We start from the raw sequence: 19,110 nt of genomic DNA, 5'->3' as shown, positions 1-19,110 counted from the left end.
GATATCCAACTTTTTTTTGCCCAATGTGCAAGAGCTTGACTTGCATGACATGTGGTTTCAGCAAGACGGTGCCACATGCCACACAGCATGCGGCTATGTTAAAACTCATGTCTATTCAGACAACATTAAAGCATTAATATGTGAGATACCGGCCGAAACATTGGAAAGAGTATGCCAAAATTGAACTAAGCGGATGGACCATTTGAAGCGCAGTCGCGGTTAACATTTGCATGAAATAATCTTCAAACATTAAATTATATGGACTGTACTATCGATTTAAATAAAAATTTCCTGCATTTTTCTGAATTTTACGTGTGTTTTTTTGAAAAACTTTCCTATAGCTCTTAAAAAATCACCCTTTATTAGTGCCTAGAAATAAACCAAACTTATTTAATCCTAGCAGATGGTGGTATCATGCGTGAAATTTAAATTGGTTGTCAAATATCCGTTGAAGTGAGTGATATATGTAGTTCGAAATCACTATGATATACAAAACCAACGAAAAATTACTCAAATGGTTAAGTTAAGTCCCGGCACTTTTTAACACTATTGGGCATTATGTGGATGAAAACCATGTGCAAAATAAGGCAAAAACTGCGCATAAGAAATTTTTGGCATTAATTCTAGAGTGATGTAGCAAAGAGTACGTGAAAATCCACATGAGATTGCTCCAACAATTCCAAATGAAGATGAAACATATTTTGGAGAAAAGTGACATCCTGAAATTGTTCGCAGAGTCTTAAGGATGCTGATTTTTATGAACGCACAGCCCACAACAAGCCATATATCGTAGTGCACATTAAAGTTTGCTCGCGGTCATATGACTAAGGATGAGAAATTCTGGAATACCATAATTTTTGTTGACGAAACCAAGTGCCTATTCAGATCAGCGGGCAAAAGTTTTGTTTCGAGAAAACCAAGTGCGAAGCTTCAACCACAAAATCCGCAAATAAGTATTTGGGTATCTTAAAGGAAAATTTTATACAAATGAAACATTCGGCGATTGTACAGAATTAGTGCATTTGGATTGCCCGCATATTTTCCAAACACCAGCGCAATCGCCGGATTTGGATGTTATTGAGAATCTGTGGTAGATTCTACATTAAATTCGAAACCAATCTGATCTCAGAAAGCTGTCTAAAGAGAAATGACAGAAGGAGGACCTTAAAGGTTTTATTTCTATAGTAGTTATTAGTATGTAATGCCTTTTTAAGACTGCATCATTTTGGCTGTGAGTTACCTTTTTAGTTTGTGTTATGTTTTTGCGGCCGCCGTAGCCGAGTGGGTTGGTGCGTGACTACCATTCGGAATTCACAGAGAGAACGTAGGTTCGAATCTCGGTGAAACACCAAAATTAAGGAAAAGTTTTTTCTAATAGCGGTCGTCTCTAGGCTGGCAATGGCAAACCTCCGAGTGTATTTCTGCCATGAAAAAGCTCCTCATAAAAATATCTGCCGTTCGGAGTCGGCTTGAAACTGTAGGTCTCTCTATTTGTGGAACAGCATCAAAGACGCACGGCACAAATAGGATAAGGAGATTGACCAAACACCCAAGAAGGGTGTACGCGCCAATTACATACATATATGTATACATATATATTAATTGTATATTATACCGTGGATATTGAAAATGATTTTTTTCTTTATATTGTAAAGAAATCGGCGAACACGCAAAACACTCGACTTATTCATGCCTCTAACAAACAAACTAAACATGCTATGTTGCTAAAACCGAGACGAGAGTACCAACATAAAAAAATAATAAGTCGAATGTACGTAGCCCGCGAAATTTGAAACCTTCACTTTATATTTTGAACACACCTCGCACACGTCAGATATTGATATTTTTAGGCATTCTATTTGTCGGTAATTGGCCAACTTTCCTATGGTTTCTTGACGCCTGAGTGCATCGTAATGGGTTACCCACAAGCACGGTAGTTTAGCATTAAATGTACAAGCCAACCGAATGGGAAACTTGGTACGAATGCCCAACCAAGCAACCAGCAAGCATAGCAAAGCTATCAGAAAGCTAAAATTAGTAAAAATCAAACCAACCAACTGAGTGCCAGATAATCGTTCAGCAGTCTGAGTCAAACAGCCAAATAATCAAGCAAGCAACGACCTTTGTTAGTCGGAGCCATAGTCGTTGTTAGCGTTAGGTCTCCGAGAATACGCTCGACTTCGTTGCGCACCATCGGCGTCCGATATGAGACTATCTTGGCCACAGCCTGAGCGGCTCGCAGGGAGTCGCAAAACAAACTACAGGTATCCCTTGTATAACGCGGTCTTATACAACGCGGTTTCGATATAACGCGATTTGGAAAAATTAGGTTTCAGTACAACGCGAAATTTAGACTTATATAACGCGAAGGGGAAAATACATAATTATAAAATCTGGTAACACTAATTTGCGTACCACATATTTATAATAAATAAATAAATAATTGGGGCGTACACTTCTATTAGATGTTTGGCCGAGCTCCTCCTCCTATTTGTGGTGTGCGTTTTGATGTTGTTCCACAAATAGAGGGACCTACAGTTTCAAGCCGACTCCGAACGGCAAATATTTTTATGAGGAGCTTTTTCATGGCAGGAATACACTCGGAGGTTTGCCATTGCCTGCCGAGGGGCGACCGCTATTAGAAATTTTTTTTTTTTAAATTTTGCTTTCACCGAGATTCGAACCAACGACCTCTCTGTGAACTCCGAATGGTAATCACGCACCAACCCATTCGGCTACGGCGGCCGCCGTATGTAATGTATTTTTCATGTAAACCGGGAATTACCCTTTTTTGCCTTCACAACATGTGTGAGTATACCATCCGTCTCAAATCTCGCACAAGATGACGTCACTTCGGTAGAAGATATCTGTGAATCAATTCCCAGTTTCACTCTGAAGCGCATACGAGAGGGTTTAAGTTTGGTTGAGAAAATGGAATCTTTCTTTACAACTAATGATCCTTCGCTGGAGAGATCCAGCAAAATAATAAGGGAAAGAGATATTAATCTAGCACCTTATTACGAAATAGAAAAGGAGCTTAAAAAAACCACCCACCAAAAACTGATAACAGATTTTGCAATTATAAAACCAGTAGAAGAACCACAAGGTCCCACAACTAGTTTCTTATCCAATAGCGAAAATTATGTTGAAGAAATATCTTCTGATGAAGCTATTGCTCCCCCAAAACGCCCACGTGCAAAGATCTTTGAAGACAGTGAAACAGATTAATTACCATATGAATTTAATAAACCTTTAATTTGTTTTAGTTTGTTTTTAAATTTTTTAATGTGCACATAATTATTTAAATTTTGTTTTTTGAATTTTGAAATATGTATGTACACATGTATTATTATTCATATCTTGTGTTTTTAATTGTATAAGAAAGTCTGAACTTTAGTATTGAGTTGAAATATATGTGCATCTGTTATTTTGTATATATTTTATTTAAAAAAAAACCTATTGGAACATAACCCCCAAATTTATATGAAAACTATGTTTTAGATAACGCGGAATTACATAACGCGCAATTCTTCTGGAACGTAACTATCGCGTTATACAAGGGATACCTGTACTTATGTATATGTTGTGCTTCCAACCAGTGTTGTTGCCTACGCAAAAGAAAAATCACTAAACTTTAAACAGAAATTAAATTTTATTCAAATTCATTTATACATACACATGTGTATGTAGGTAAGTATTTATATGTACATATAATTATAAATATGTGCAATATATTTACGTACATTTACATTCGGTACGTAAATTCTGCAAACAAATATTAAGTTGAAAGAAACATAATGTATTATTTTATGCAAAAAATAGTAAAAAACTATGGAATAAATCCTGAATTCAAACCCACGTTGTACAGTGTGCAGAGGTGTGACCAACATCAGAACGTTAACCGGCTCTCAGTGATTTTAAAGGAATTGGCTGATTTGCTGTGTTATCGCGGTTATGACAGCGGTTTGCTTACGAAAACAGTTACATTTTGTGTGTGTTATATGCGCAGCCAATATTCATGATACTTCTTTGCCGTCGGAACAACGACTGATTGGACGAGTGTGTGAATATGTGTGAATGTGCGGACAGAATTCTACTACGCAATCCCCAATGGCATGCCGAAGTTACTCTCACAATTTTGTTTCGGATGGTCAAACCTTGCAATCTATCATCCGCGATTTAAACCACTCTTCATTTCATCCACTAAATTAATTTTTAACGATTTTACTTGTTTTACTTTTAAAGGTTTTATCTCAGAGTTTTCAGAGTTGAGTCTTAATGTTTGTAAGTTCCAGAAATTTTCGGATTCAAAAGTAATTGCCATCCACTTCTGCCAACTATTGAATACAAAATTTGCAATGCTACCAGTACACACGACACAAATGTAAAGTGAAATACCCAATTTCATGATGTAGTAAAACATTACGAATTTTTATCGAGTTTCACCAAAAAGGAATAATTTTAGAATTTTAGAAATACAATAACCAAAATACTTGTTGAAAAAATAATTAACCATCTTTGGTTAAAAAAAAAACACAATGGCAACCCTGCTTCCTACTCACCGCAGCAGTGAGCGAACTCAATTCAACTCACCAGCCAGAGTCGGCCAACTCGCCTGGGGTAAAGCAACGCATGAAGTAGCGTCGATATGTAGCATTTCATTGCGTCTCATTCGTCGTCATTGTGTCAGTCAGTCATCGATATTGGAGCGGTATAGTAATCTGATTTTTGTTTTGTTACTAATTTCCAGCAACATAACAGAGATTCAACGAAAAATACGAAATTCTCGGCTATTCTCGGGCTAAAAATACTAACGACGAGGTATAATTATACTCGACAACGCAATCGCTTCGATTGCAACTATTGTGTGAATGTATCTTTTCCAATTGTTTCCCAAGCGTTGCGCGGCGCTCTTGGCGCGGTTACGTCTGTGCAAGTACTATCGAAATTTATGAATGTTTTGAAATTACAAAAAAAGTTTTTGAAATGTGAACTCCTTGTTGTGAGTTTAATGTTAGTATCCATGTTATCAATTACCTGCTTGTCGGTAGCGACTTAGCGGCAGATTGTTTTGTTAGGGGTATTCCTCTAAACGCTTGAATGCTTCGGAAATCACGTAAACCTCACATGCTTACCAGCTTTTAACACAAGTTATGAAAGTTTGAGCGATGATTTCAATACGTACATAAATTTAAGGGAAGGCAAGAAGGAATTAAACGAATTATTATAATAATTATCAAAGTGCTTGTAACCATTTAAATTTAAGAGTTTCAAATATTTGGATGTTTAGAGGAATACCTCTAATAACTGCTAACTTCAGTATGAGCAATGCCCACCATCAACAGCACATATACAACTAAAGTAGTTTATGCACACCGATCATTGCAATAGCATACATACATACATAAGTATCCGGTCGCACAATATTATGATTGGCATCGCTAGTGTTTGTTTTTGAATACAAAATAGAAATGGCTTTGTTATATTTGCATTATATTTCTGCATTCGTAAGTCGGTGATTTCCCACGTTAAGAAATGAAATGCCTTGGAATAAATTTTGTATTACTTGGAAGACTTTTAACATGGTCGAAAGGAGTCTGAGGTTGTTCTATACATTGTAATCGATTTCGCACAGTAAAGCTGTCGTTCTGTAAAATTTTATTTTGCATGTCTTTCTTTATAACAACTACTACGAAATTTATTAAAATTAACAATATTATTTTTTATTTCCAGCAAATCTTACAATGAATGTTAACAGTGATAAGTCGTTCACTCGGGAATTTGAATACTCATTGCTTAAAGGAACTTATTTCAACGACAAACTAATAAGAAAATGACCCCGTGAGCTTACCTATTTCTACTGGACCATCTTCGCACTGAGGACAGTTATCATTTTTGAAGTGTTCATAGCCTCTCACAAAACTGTCTATTTGGCTTGAAGTTTTGAATTAACTTTGTACTAGACGTAGGCTTAACTTCGGCGCTTCGTGGTGCATTCGTGCGCGCCGCTCGAAGTTCGGACTAGTGCGACACGACGGCGACGACACAACCGAAACAGAAATTCGTATTTATGGATGCTGGGGGCATTCCTGTGTTTCAGAGCGCCAGCCAGGCAGCCGCCGCAGCCCAGCAGCAACAGCATCAACAGCAAAAACATCAGCAGCAGCAACGCCAACAACAGCTTACGTTACAACTGCAACAGCAGCAACACTTACAACACCATCAGTTGCAGCATCAACAGCAGCTGCATCAACAACAATCGTTAGGATTACACCTGCAACAACATCAACAATTGCAAGTGACACAACATCAATTACATAATGTGCAGCAGCAACAACAGATACAGGTGCAACATCACCAGCAACAGACGAATGTACAACAACAACACCAACAGCAGCCACAACATTCCCCATACAATCCAACAGCAGCAGGAACAGGAAGCGGCATTAGCAGCAGCATTGGCCATAGCGGCGGCGGAGCTAGCGGTGCTGCAGGTGCGCCTGGAGCAGCAGCAACAGCGGCTGGAGGAGCTGGCGGCATGGGCAGCCTCATCTGCGCTGGCAATAACGTCAACGGGCCGACGGTCGGCGGCAACAACCAGATCATCAATCAGGGCGGCTGCGGTCCCGAAACTGTGGCGCCGAAGAGGCAACAAATGGTTGATAGGCTTAGGCGCCGCATCGAGAACTATAGGCGTCGTCAGACGGACTGCGTGCCACGCTACGAACAGACATTCAGCACTGTGTGCGAACAACAAAATCACGAGACGGCGGCACTGCAGAAACGATTCCTTGAGAGCAAAAACAAACGAGCAGCTAAGAAAACGGAGAAAAAGCCCACGGAGGCTGCGGCGGCTGCGATGATGGCGGGCAATCTGCAGAGCAGTGTACATGTGGTAAGTCAAATGCTGAACAGTGAACTCCGTGCGCAATCCCTTATCGTGCACAAAAACTCACCCCCGAGAACAACTGGGTTCTTTTAATTACATATTTACACAATACATCGGTTTGTGAGTGTATGTGTTTGGTTGTATCTATACAATGTTGCCATTGATATTTTTGCTTACACACTTTTTCACACATCCGCGTTATCAGTTACAATTTTTCATTGTTTAATAAACCAAAGCCAAAAACCAACAAATGCAAATAGTTCATTTATCTATATTTTGTAAATGATTTCGAACTGTAATACTTGGCAACACTGTGTGGTGAGAGAGCAATCAGCTGAGTCGGTATTACGGGATTTTTTTAATAATCGTGAAATAAAATCTACGGTACTACGATACGGAAGGAAGGAACTTTTCGTTTACATGGGGTTCTCATTAGTTTGATCGGAACAAATTAAAATTAGTAGAAGATAGCGATGCGCAAAGCACAAAATTGAAAGAGATTTAAAGATAATAAAATTAATGTGAAAATTAAAAGAAAGATTAGAGTGAAATATAACATCAATGTATTTAATTTCTTCGGTAGACAGAGTCGAAGTAGAGTTCGTTCAGTGCTTTCTGTGTGCATGTCCAAAAATGTGGAGAACAAGCTTTAGATATCTTATATATGTATATATATAATTGGCGCGCACACCCTTTTTGGGTGTTTGACCGAGCTCCTCCTCCTATTTGTGGCGTGCGTCTTGATGTTGTTCTACAAATGGAGGGACCTAAAGTTTCAAGCCGACTTCATATGGCAGATATATTTATGAGGAGTTTTTCATGGCAAAAGTACAGTCGGAGGTTTGCCATTACCTGCCGGGCGACCGCTATTAGAAAAATCTTTTTCTTAATTTTGGTGTTTCCTAATGCTAGTCACGCACCAACCCATTCGGCTACGGCGGTGGGTGCCACTTATTCAAAAATCTGGATAATTTAGACCCGGATCCGATGGTGTGGATGATTGGATTTCCAAAGTATTGGCATTTCTGAAAAACATGTGATGATAGAATAAGGGACGCTAATTTTCGGCATCAAGATGAGTCTCTACGGTCAAAAAATGAATGCCTTTTAAGGGAAACCTGCCCAAGCTATGCAAATCTAATCTTAGTAAACTACTAAAAATTCATCAGCCATATAAAGCTTCTGCGCGATAGAGATTTACGTTCCCCCGACAGTCGATTCTACGTTACCGGAACGACCCAGATTTACTATATATCCAGCCAAGGACTGCCACTCCAGCAGCACTCCCCGTACATGTATGGGAAATGTTTTTGCTGCTACAACAACAACAACTCCATTTAGTTGGGAAGTTTACCAGATGTTTGCTGGAAGGAATAATTTAAGTGATAAATGACGGACAGCGCAGATGATGCGCAGAGCTGGACATCAGGCGGTCCATTAAGCTCCCTGGTTGGTTGGTTGGTTAAAGTGGTGATTCTTCCAGAATCCGACTAGCGCTTCCGCACCATTTTGTTGCCACATCCTCGTTACCAACTTGTTTAACGGTTATTTACAGCATAACTATATCCAGTTTGTGCGGTTAAGGAACCTTATTAGGTTGTTGACGTCTAAGCCAGACAGTTGTTCGAGATTCTCGAACAGCGGTTGGCCCAGGGTTAACATTCTGTCCTTCCATAGCGCAGGGCATTCACAGAGGAAATGGAAGATTGTCTCCTTTTTCTCCACTTGTTTACAACTGTGACAGTATGTATTGTGAGGGATACCCATTTTGGCTGCTTGTTCTCCAATAGACCAAAAGCCAGTTATGACTGCCGTTAGTCTCCAGGCGTCGCGTCGTTTCATTCTTATTAATTCCGACGATTGCTTGAGGTTGTAGGTGGGCCATAACGTTCTGCTAATTTTGCATTTCGTCTGTACTTTCCACCTACAGTCCACGATTCGGAGGTATTTTTGGGAAATTGTACTCTTGACTGCAGCTAATGATGTGAATATCGATTCTGCAAGAGCGTTATTCATGGCAGATCCCCCTCTTGCCAGTTCATGTGCTTTTTCGTTACCTTCAATGTTCCAATGTCCCGGGACCCAGATTAAGGTAACTTTATGGCTTTCACTCAAGATGGTGAGGCTATTCCTGCTTTGTTCCACCACTTTAGAGGTTGTAGTAGCCGAACCCAGTGCCTGGATTGCAGCTTGGCTATCCGAGAGAATAGCGATATTACCCTTAAAAGAGAAATCTGCGATTAGTAGCCTACAGGCTTACCCAATTGCCAGTGATGCTTTCCATTTCAATTCAACCGGGCTATTCGGGTCATGTTCTTCGAGTGACAACGAAACTCAAATATGTTGCTCCCTAGTTAAAATAATGAGACACGTATTTTTTTGTTCGCCCGAAAAAAATTTTATTCAAGAGTTATCGGCAATTTTGTTTTTCGGCTCAAAATCGATTTTTTTTAATTATATAACAAAAATTTTTTTTAAATGCTCATAACTTAGTCAAGAATGAACCGATTTTAATGATTCTGGATTCAAAATGATCGTCATTACTTACACGAATGACTTCATGTATTGTAGAAACAATTGCAAAAAAGTAGTTGAACATTTTTTATTTAGCAAAAAAGAAAAAAATTAAAATTTTTTCGAAATTCAATATTTCAAAAAGTGTATTTTTTTTATAACTTTTTCCAAATGAGGAGGACACCTCAAACTTCAATTGAGCTGAATGCCCAGTTGATAATTGTTCATCTTTGGAATGCGTTACGGCTTTTTTCTGCATTTGTCTCGAACAAATGGCTTGAGCCTTGCTTGGCGCAGTTTTGTGCTATGATTGCTATATTTTTTCTACAAAGCCAAAGAAAACGAAGTTGTAGTCACCAAAATACTCTAATTCCTGAGGTTGGTGTACCTTATCCAGTACATACTGTTGCTGGCACTGACACTGGAGTATGATTTACTTTTTGACCACCAACAAAAGCATTATTAATAACACCTAAATGGATTAGTGGAGCAATAACATACCGACGAAATCTTTAGCAGCAGAAACAACAGCAACTTGTACAGTAAGAGCAATAGTAATAGCAGAGTAGCAGCAGCATTGACGGCAATAGCGGCTGTATGCCACAGGGTGCACGCAGAGTATTCATAGTATGGCGGAATAATGAGGTCAGCGTATTTTTTCGTTCGCTCATTTCGAATATTTGTACATTCATATAAACTTATTCACTTATACTTCATATGGCTGTTGGTATTGCTGTTCTAGTTATTGTTGGCGATGTTGGCATTACAATAATGATAGTCCCAGTGTAGTAGACATGTGTACATGTATGTAGGTAAATGCATATGTATTAATGATAAATACGTATCCAAAGTTCTGGTAAGAAAAAGTATCTCGCAGATACATTAGCTTGTGGGGGCCAACACGAATACAGCTACAAAATGAAACAAGCAAGACCATGAATGTTGTCACACAATATAATGCTGCACGACAATTGCTGTGTAAATATTCCGAATGTAATTCATAATTTAAAGCCTAATTAGAAATATTTGGGCAGTTGAAGTTGACAGATTTTGAATGTGATTTAGTTGGTTGAAAGAAAAGGAAAGAAATAAGTAACTGGCTCGCAAGTAGGTTCTTCGAATTTCAAACAATCAACATTGACAATTACAAAAAATATACTTTATTCACTAACAAGAATTATAATAGACATTTATACTTATTATAGCATGTTGAACCACTGTCCGTTGTCGTCACTGTATCAGTTGCTATTTTTTGTTGTTGCATTAACTTCTGTTGTTATTATTATTTTTGCTGTTATTCTGTAGCTATTGCTTGGACTTTTTGTGTTTGCTGCTACTGAGTATATTGTTTTAGCAAGTTTTATTTTTATTGCTGTTGTTTTTATAGTCAATGGCTTGAAATTATTTTGATGTTATTTTGTAATGAAACAAGCAAAGTATCCATCCATAGATCTGCTCTGATGCAATGGGTAATATTTGATTTTGCTTTTACCGTAAAATTATAGTGTAACTAAAATACTGCTGTTGCTGCTGCTTTAGATTTGACAATTGGGCATACAACATTTGTATAGGGTTTCTCTAAACACTATGCGCTTGAACTTTGACAGTGAATAGCGGTATGTTCTCTGAACGTGTCATGCGTTAAAATCAAAAGAAAATCATCTTAAGTGAGTGGGCTCATTTCTGGTTATGTGACTTTGTAAACAAGCAAAATTTCCGGAATCTGAGCGAGTAAATTGCGCGACAGATTTATCAGATGCTTCTACTCTCCGAAATAAAAATTCACTTGAAAGGAAAAAAGGGTAATTGTGGAAATATCACTTGTGAAAAGTGCCCCTTATTCAGTTTCTGAATTTTTCTAACAAATCGTCACAGCGAGACCGCGCTGCAATTGGGAAATATTTGATATTTTTAGTTGTGTTTTTATAGTCGAAGTGAGTCGATTGAAATCATTTATTGCAAGAGTAAATTCATTTGTTTGCCATGGTGATAATGTTCGCATTTTCATTTGTTTGCCATGGTGATAATGTTCGCATTTTCATTTTATAGCCATTTGTTGGTTTTGATTTGTCACCTTAGCGAGAACCAAGTATCGAACTTCTAGCGCTAAACTGATAGACGTCACTTACTTTCCATTTTTTTATATTATTTTTACTTTGCACACCATTGTCGAAGTTGTTGTAGTAATACTGGTATTATTGGCTTTTAACTGCAATAACTTGAATTAATTTTAACGTAAAGAAGACGATGACAGTTGCTATTGTTGCTTTTCATTTCGACATATGTATGTATACATTGTACTTACGTCGTTTTGTATTATTTGCAGGTGATTCGCAGCAAAAATATTCATTGACAAGCGAAAATTCTCACACATTGATGACAATCTCTCTCTCAGTCAGTGAAACCGGGGTGGATTTGTTATATGACAGTTTGTTATTGTTATTACCAACACATATTTATTTGTGTGTTTTTTTTGCTATTGTGCTTTGCGTTTCCCGCCTTCAAGTGCTGCTATTCTCCGAGTGATCGCTGACTGTTTACAATTTCACAAAAGCCCCTCCGATTGTGGTTTACATCTTTATATAAGTATGGTACATATATGTATGCCTATGCCTACGCCTACTTGAAAAGTGGTCCATTAATCTATAAATTGAATATCGTCCTTATTTTGCTTATTTTCATCTTAAACTCCAAATGCTTTCCTCTTTAAATCTTTCATCGTCTCTTATATTGAATTTAATGCTTTTGACGTCTGTCTATGTTATGTCGCTGCCATTGTTAATGCTGATTATTTCATTAGTCGTTTATCATTCACACAAGTTTTATGAAAATATTCCTGCCGAAAATTTAATAATATATTACTGAAATGGCTTACTTTCAGCATACTCATTATGACTACCTTTTAAATGGAAATTTTAGACTCAAACAAATCAATACGTAATGTTTTCACAAAATATAACAAAGCCACATGCAATAAATTCTTATGTGGTATGTACAGGGTGAACGATATGAAGTGTTACCAACTCTCACTGCTTGTATCTGTAAAACAGCTCATGACATCAACGTCAAAATTGTTCTAATATTGTTCAATATATTGTTTATAAGCTATCAAAAGCATTTGCGTCTCCGTTTTGTTGAATTTTTTTTTTCTGTGATGGAATTCAAACGTAATAGTGTGATTGCGTTATATATGGCTGGAAAATCTCAACCACCCATTATTCGTGAATATAATGTTTGTGCATCGAACTAATAATCATGATATAAAATATGCTATATATACTTATATATTTATATCTATGTATTTTATTGATTTGTTTAATCAGAAAGCGTTTGTTAAAAAAGTAAAGAATTTGAAATAAAGTATTAGTGGGATTTCATTAATTTGAACGATCATTATTGGTTCGCAACGGACTCCAACGATATGCTCTCTATTAATAAAAGTATTTTTCATAATTTTCATAAACAATTTTTCCAATGGATACGGGGTGCTACTTTGCTGAGGTACTGTGATGACTTAAGCCTTTTTAAAAATTGTTGCCATTTTTCCATTGGCAAAGAGAGGTTACCACTATTGTTATTATTGGAATATTAGTGTATTTATAAAAAGTTTTCTTTATTAGTACCGCAATCACACCATTGTTGCTATTCTTGTTGTATTTTTAAAAATTGTAAAATTTTTGTTTTCATTGGCAGTCATTTTGTTTGTGTTCTGCGAGCTTCGTTTGCCTTTCTTTCCCACCTTATGCTTTCCTCCATGTCGCCTGCCCCTGTTCATGCTGCTGTATCGATATACCCAGTACTTACGGCTTTCTACCTGAGTTAATTTTTTTGTTTGTTTTTGCTTTTCAAGTAAAATAGAAATTATTTCAATATACTTAAATGTATGAGATTTTGTTGCTTTAGTTGTTGGATGTTTTTTTTTTGCAGTACGTTGCAATTTATTCAGCAAATGCGGGCAGACAGCCAGACAGTCGTAAATATAGAGTAGCAAATAAATGAATAGAGAAAACGAGGAGGATAGAGAAGACGCACGCAAGGGAAAAGGTGATAGTGGGACGCGTATAGTTGGAAAGGTAAAATTTTGCTTAGTGGTGTTGACGGGGGTCCCCCAGCGTCAAGCGGAGATACTTGTGCATATATACATATATCGTACACTTCAATGAATTCGATTGGCAGAAAAAATGCCGGGCATTAGTCACCAGCGAAGGGCATTTTCTTTTCGCATCTTTGCTTGAAAACCCTAATTATATTTAATTTTTATTTAAACTTTTTTATATTGAGCAGAAACTAAACTGTATATACGGTATGAGGAATGCAGAGAAATGGAACATTAACCGTAAATGATTGATTTTATCGAAAGTAAAAAATCAAAGTTTTACCTTAACAACACATCAAACTCACTTACGTTGTATTCAGTGGCACACAGTTTGGTGACTTCGCTATAGCAACTGATTAGTTTTTCTCTAGCCATTTCCCGGTTGTAATTCTAGAGTGCTCGTAGTTGCCTTATTTGTTTGTTTACATTCTTATTGAAATTTAGGCATTCAAAACACCAAACTGCAAAAAAAAAAAAAAACAAATACTTCAAAACGTTTACGTCGCCCTCAATTCGCCTTGGCTTGGCTGGCGGGTAAACATCGCAATTGGTGAGTGATTGAGTTGTCACGGGTTATAAGTCGTTGGATAAATTAAAAAATAGTTTGATATCGGAGGGTCGGCTTAGAAGGTATTGAACATCAAATACTTGAGTTCTGGGCATAGCTCTGCACACCTTGGGATACCTATTTAATTAATTTAAATAATAAATGTATATTGGTATACATATTTATGTAGGTATACAGGGTGAACGATATGGATCACACTGCTTGTATCTATAAAACAGCTCATGACATCAACGTCAAAATTGTTCTAATGACAGTTCAATATATTGTTTATAAGCCATCAAAAGCATTTGCGTCTCAGTTTTGTCGATTTTTTTTCCCTGTGATGGAATTCAAACGTAATAGTGTGATTGCGTTATATTTCGCTGGAAATTCACAACCAGCCATAGTTCGTGAGCTCAGTCACCTCAAAGTGAATAAAATGTTTGTGCATCGCACTATAAAACGTTACAATGATTCTGGTAGCATTGCAAAACGCTATGGAGGAGGACCAAAAAAATCGCAACAACGCCAAAAATGGTTCGGAAAGTGAAGGCTCGACTTGAACGAAATCCAAGTCGAGGTGGAAGAAAAATAGCCAAAGAACTTGCGATAGCAAGACAGCATTCGACACATATTGAAAAATGAGCTCAAGGTCAAGGCTTACAAGTTCCAAAAAGCACACGATCTTTCACCCCAGCAAAAAAAGATCGGTGCGAAAGAGCAAAGGAGCTGTTGCGCTTGCACGAACGTGGCGAATTTCCTAACATTGTGTTTTCTGATGAAACAAATTTCCCAATTGAGCAGTTCTTAAACACTCAAAACGATCGTGTTTACTTGACCGAACGCTCACACGAAAATTTGAGTCTACGTATGGCCACTCGAAGCAATTTCCCATCGGAAGTAATGGTTTGGACCGCTGATGGACGCTCTCCAATCGTTTTTATCGCCCCAGCAAAAAAAGATCGGTGCGAAAGAGCAAAGGAGCTGTTGCGCTTGCACGAACGTGGCGAATTTCCTAACATTGTGTTTTCTGATGAAACAAATTTCCCAATTGAGCAGTTCATAAACACTCAAAACGATCGGGTTTACTTGACCGAACGCTCACACGAAAATTTGAGCCTACGTATGGCCACTCGAAGCAATTTCCCATCGGAAGTAATTGTTTGGACCGCTGATGGACGCTCTCCAATCGTTTTTATCGAGTCTGGTGTCAAAGTGAATGCGACTTATTATCGGGAATTGTTTGAATGTTTTAGAAGCTGCTTTAGAGCCGTGGACACGCAAACATTTCGGTCGTAGACCATGGACATTCCAACAGGACTCGGCACCGTCTCATAAAGCTCGTGCGAACCAAGAATGGTTAAAAAATCATGTCACACTTCATTTCGTCCACACAATGGCTTTCGAATTCGCCAGACGCAAATCCGATGGTCTATTTTGGGGAGCAAGGTGAGGACTAAAAAATATGCCAGTATGGATGCGCTGAAAAAAGCAAGATCACATTCGTGCAGCATGCAACCCAGTTTTTGACTGTTTGAAGGCTATAGTCAAGGCAAAAGGTGGTCATATCGAGCTAAAGTGAATATATGTTCAAATTGTAATCATTTTTGAACAATTTTGTCTTTGAAATCAATGAAAACTAATTTCACACAAAAAAGTTATGGTGTTATGAATAGGTAACACTTCATATCGGTCACCCTGTATATGTATATAAGTATGTTGTTCGCCTTACTCATTATTCTTGTTGCTGTTAAACATTTAGTGGTTGTTACTGACGAAATTTTATAGCACAAATCTCAATATTATTCATTGTTATCGATATTTTAATGTCATGCAACGTCGCGCACTAATAAAAACAAAAGTCACCAAACAACAAGGGAACAAAAACGTAGTAAACAAATCCAAAGTTGAAATAATAAAAAGAAAATTAAAAGCAGAACCGCGCAAGTGTTGGTAGGTTTTTTATATGCGTGTACATATATACAGTGGCTTACAGCTCATTTCGTGTGTTCATTTATTTCAAAGGAAATGTGTCCCATTTTTATATAAACTACCTTTTCAAAATATTTCAGTGTATACAAATATGTATATTTATATTTGAGTAATGAACACTAAGAACTAAATTCAAAGTAACTTTAATTTAAGAAGAATATTGACAAGAAAAAAAAATACGCCGTAAAACAGCTTCTCAGCTTATTTCCTGTGTTCAGGTAAACTTCAATTGTATACATATTTTATGAATATTTTACTAATTAATATTTTGTAGGGTAGCCTTTTTGTTTTAAAATTTATTTTGGCCGAGTCTGCATAGATCCTACAAGTTGTTTGTTAAATTTGTGTGCTATTTTCCGCTACTCCTCTTGTAACGCCCTTTCGAAGTCCTGTTGGTTGCTTATGTTAAGCTTTACGAATAATATGCTAATACGAACAGATCGAATACACAATTCTTCAGCACTTTTCAATGAATTATTTTTCAATAAATTTAAATAAATAGTTTTATCTTTTGTGCAAAACATACACATGGCAGAAAAAGTCTGCGTTCACCCACTGTTATAAAGTATTAAAATAATTTAACGTGTTTATCTTAAAACTCTCAGTTATTTCTTTTCACTTATTTCAAAGAAAATTATTCATAGAGGTTATGAACAAAATTTTTTGGAGTTTGAGCTGCGTCTTGTTCAGATAACGGGATTGTAGTACAGTTACTTAAATAGGCTAAGCAGAAAAAGTGTGCGTTCATTTCGAATAGTGACGATTATTTGCATGGGGATTACGTTAAATTAAATTTTAAATCATTCATGTAGTTGACGCGGTTAAGAACAAATCTAAAGAGGGAAAAATTGGTATTAGAAATACATTTTTTGTTACTATGGACCAAAGGCGAAAAGAAATAGATATTGGTGAAAGGAAAATCATTGTAAGTTTATGGCAAAATAGTAAGAGCTATCGGGAAATCGCGAAAATTGTTGGGAGGCAATACTCCTCAGTCCAAAGAGTGATAAACAACTTCAAGCAAACGAATTGTTTGGAGTCTAAGCCTCGTTCTGGGCGTCCAAAAAAACTGACGGAAAGAGAAGAACGCAACATAACTATTCTTGTGAATTCTAATCCACGACTAACAGCAAGCCGAATTTCAAAAGACATAGAAGTAAAATACCAAAAGATAGTACATCCAGATACAGTAAGAAAAATTCGAAAAAGAATCGGATTTCACGGCAGAGTGGCCCGAAAAAAACCCTTCATATCGCAAGTAAATCGACTTAAGCGGATGGCTTTCGCCAAGGAATACGTAAACAAGCCACCTGAGTTTTGTAATAGTGTGATTTTTTCAGATGAGGGCAAGTTTTGCATTTTCGGGATAAAAAGTCGTAAAATTATTTGGAGGAAAAACGGAACGGCACCTGGAAAGCAAAATCTGGTACCTACGGTAAAGCATGGGGGAGGAGGTGCCATGATATAGGGGTGTATGGCTAGTGCGGGCGTTGGAAATATGCAGTTTTTTGAGTCGATAATGAACAGACATGATTATCTCGATATTTTAAAAACGAATTTGAGAGAAAGTGCAATCAAACTGGGACTCGGTGAAAGATTTGTTTTCCAACAGGACAACGACCCGAAACACACAGCAGAGATTGTTGGGTTGTGGTTGTTGTATAATGTTCCAAAACAACTTCGCACACCCCCACAATCACCTGACCTTAACCCCATTGAGCACTTATGGGACGTTCTAGAAAAAAAAAATACGAGAGCGTACAATAACTAGCAAGGAAATGCTTAAGAACGCGCTAAACGAGGAATGGGAACCCATAAGTCTAGAAATAACAGCCAACCTAGTTGGATCAATGAAAAGACGCCTCCTAGAAGTCATAAAAAGCCGGGGATATCCAACTAGCTATTAATTTTAAAACATTTCTATGATCTTAAGCCTTTTATTTTATTATTATTGAAGGGAACGCAAACTTTTTCCGTTTAGTTTGAATGGCCTTTTTAATTTTATGTGATCTCATTTTAAATTTGATTTTGTTATTGGTAGCGAAATATGTGTGATAGTTACGTTTAAGTGAACTTAATAAAACTCATTAAAAAAAAAATTCTGAAATATTTATTGTTTTGAACTTTTTCTAATGCAAAGAATATTTGCATAGGTGAACGCAGACTTTTTCTACTATGTGTATGTGTGTGCCAATTTGTATTTTTTATGATCTCATGTGGCACTGTGTAAATTTCAATAAATTTTCTGTTATATCCTTTAAAGTAAAAGACGGGATGTGTGAATACATAGTATGAAAAGTTTGGTTATATAAATATTCTTATCCAATAACAAGTTGAGAAGCATTTTATTACTAACCAAATACTCAAACTTACAGTTGATAGGGTTTTCAAACTACAGGGCACAATTTTAATAGAGGATTTTCAGAAGTTCTCAATTGAAATAGTTTATTAAATTCGCATTCATATACATATAATCATGTATACTATATGTACCTATGTATCATTGGTGTACAGCTACATATGTTATTTAACTACAATATTTTAATTTGCCAAAGCGAAATATAGTCTACACAATTCACATATTCCAAGCATTATGGGTTTAATGCTTTTTCAAGTTTACTCGTACTCGTACTATAGCTGATAACAAACATTTTTTAACAATAGGCATAAGGAAATTTTTAAAAAATAAAGGAAATGCTAAATATAGAGTTGAGTTTTGCTTGCCAAGTGTTTATTGGGTATACATATTTATGCATATATTAAATATATTCTATAACTTATGCGCACACTTTACACCGACCATATATAATATATGTGTTGGCCTAACTTGAATACATTCATATAAACACTCAATTCACTCACTGTTTTGACTCATTGGACACCACCCATTTACCTCAGTTGCTTGATATATCCTTGTTTGTTATAATGAGGCAAAAGCATTTGCAAATTTGCGACCTGATGAGTTTGAGACGACAGCGTATGGAAACAGCTCGCATATTTGTGTACATATGAATGTAGAAAGATATACAGTGGCTCAGACGATTAATCGTTCTTAAACAAAACAAAACGAAT

The 19,110-nt window shown here is 36.9% G+C and overlaps 1 protein-coding gene across 4 annotated transcripts in view; it reads left to right on the top strand.

Moving 5' to 3' along the window:
* Nucleotides 1-19,110, top strand: part of LOC128868345 (neurogenic protein mastermind) — a 204,116-nt gene that overhangs the window by 91,424 nt on the left and 93,582 nt on the right. For 3 of the 4 annotated variants that reach the window (XM_054110331.1, XM_054110335.1, XM_054110333.1), the window contains one exon: nucleotides 5,734-6,895. In XM_054110331.1, coding sequence (XP_053966306.1) covers nucleotides 6,071-6,895 — 825 coding nt within the window. In that variant the 5' untranslated portion in view covers nucleotides 5,734-6,070. Of the gene's footprint in view, nucleotides 1-4,720; nucleotides 4,822-5,733; nucleotides 6,896-19,110 lie in introns of those variants that run through there. The other variant, XM_054110334.1, reaches the window with a different exon arrangement.

This window comes from Anastrepha ludens, chromosome 6 (genome assembly GCF_028408465.1).
Source record: "Anastrepha ludens isolate Willacy chromosome 6, idAnaLude1.1, whole genome shotgun sequence".
Taxonomy (NCBI): Eukaryota; Metazoa; Arthropoda; class Insecta; order Diptera; family Tephritidae; genus Anastrepha; species Anastrepha ludens.
The sequence above is the reverse complement of the archived record's forward strand: the minus strand, read 5'-3'. Positions and strand labels throughout refer to the sequence as shown.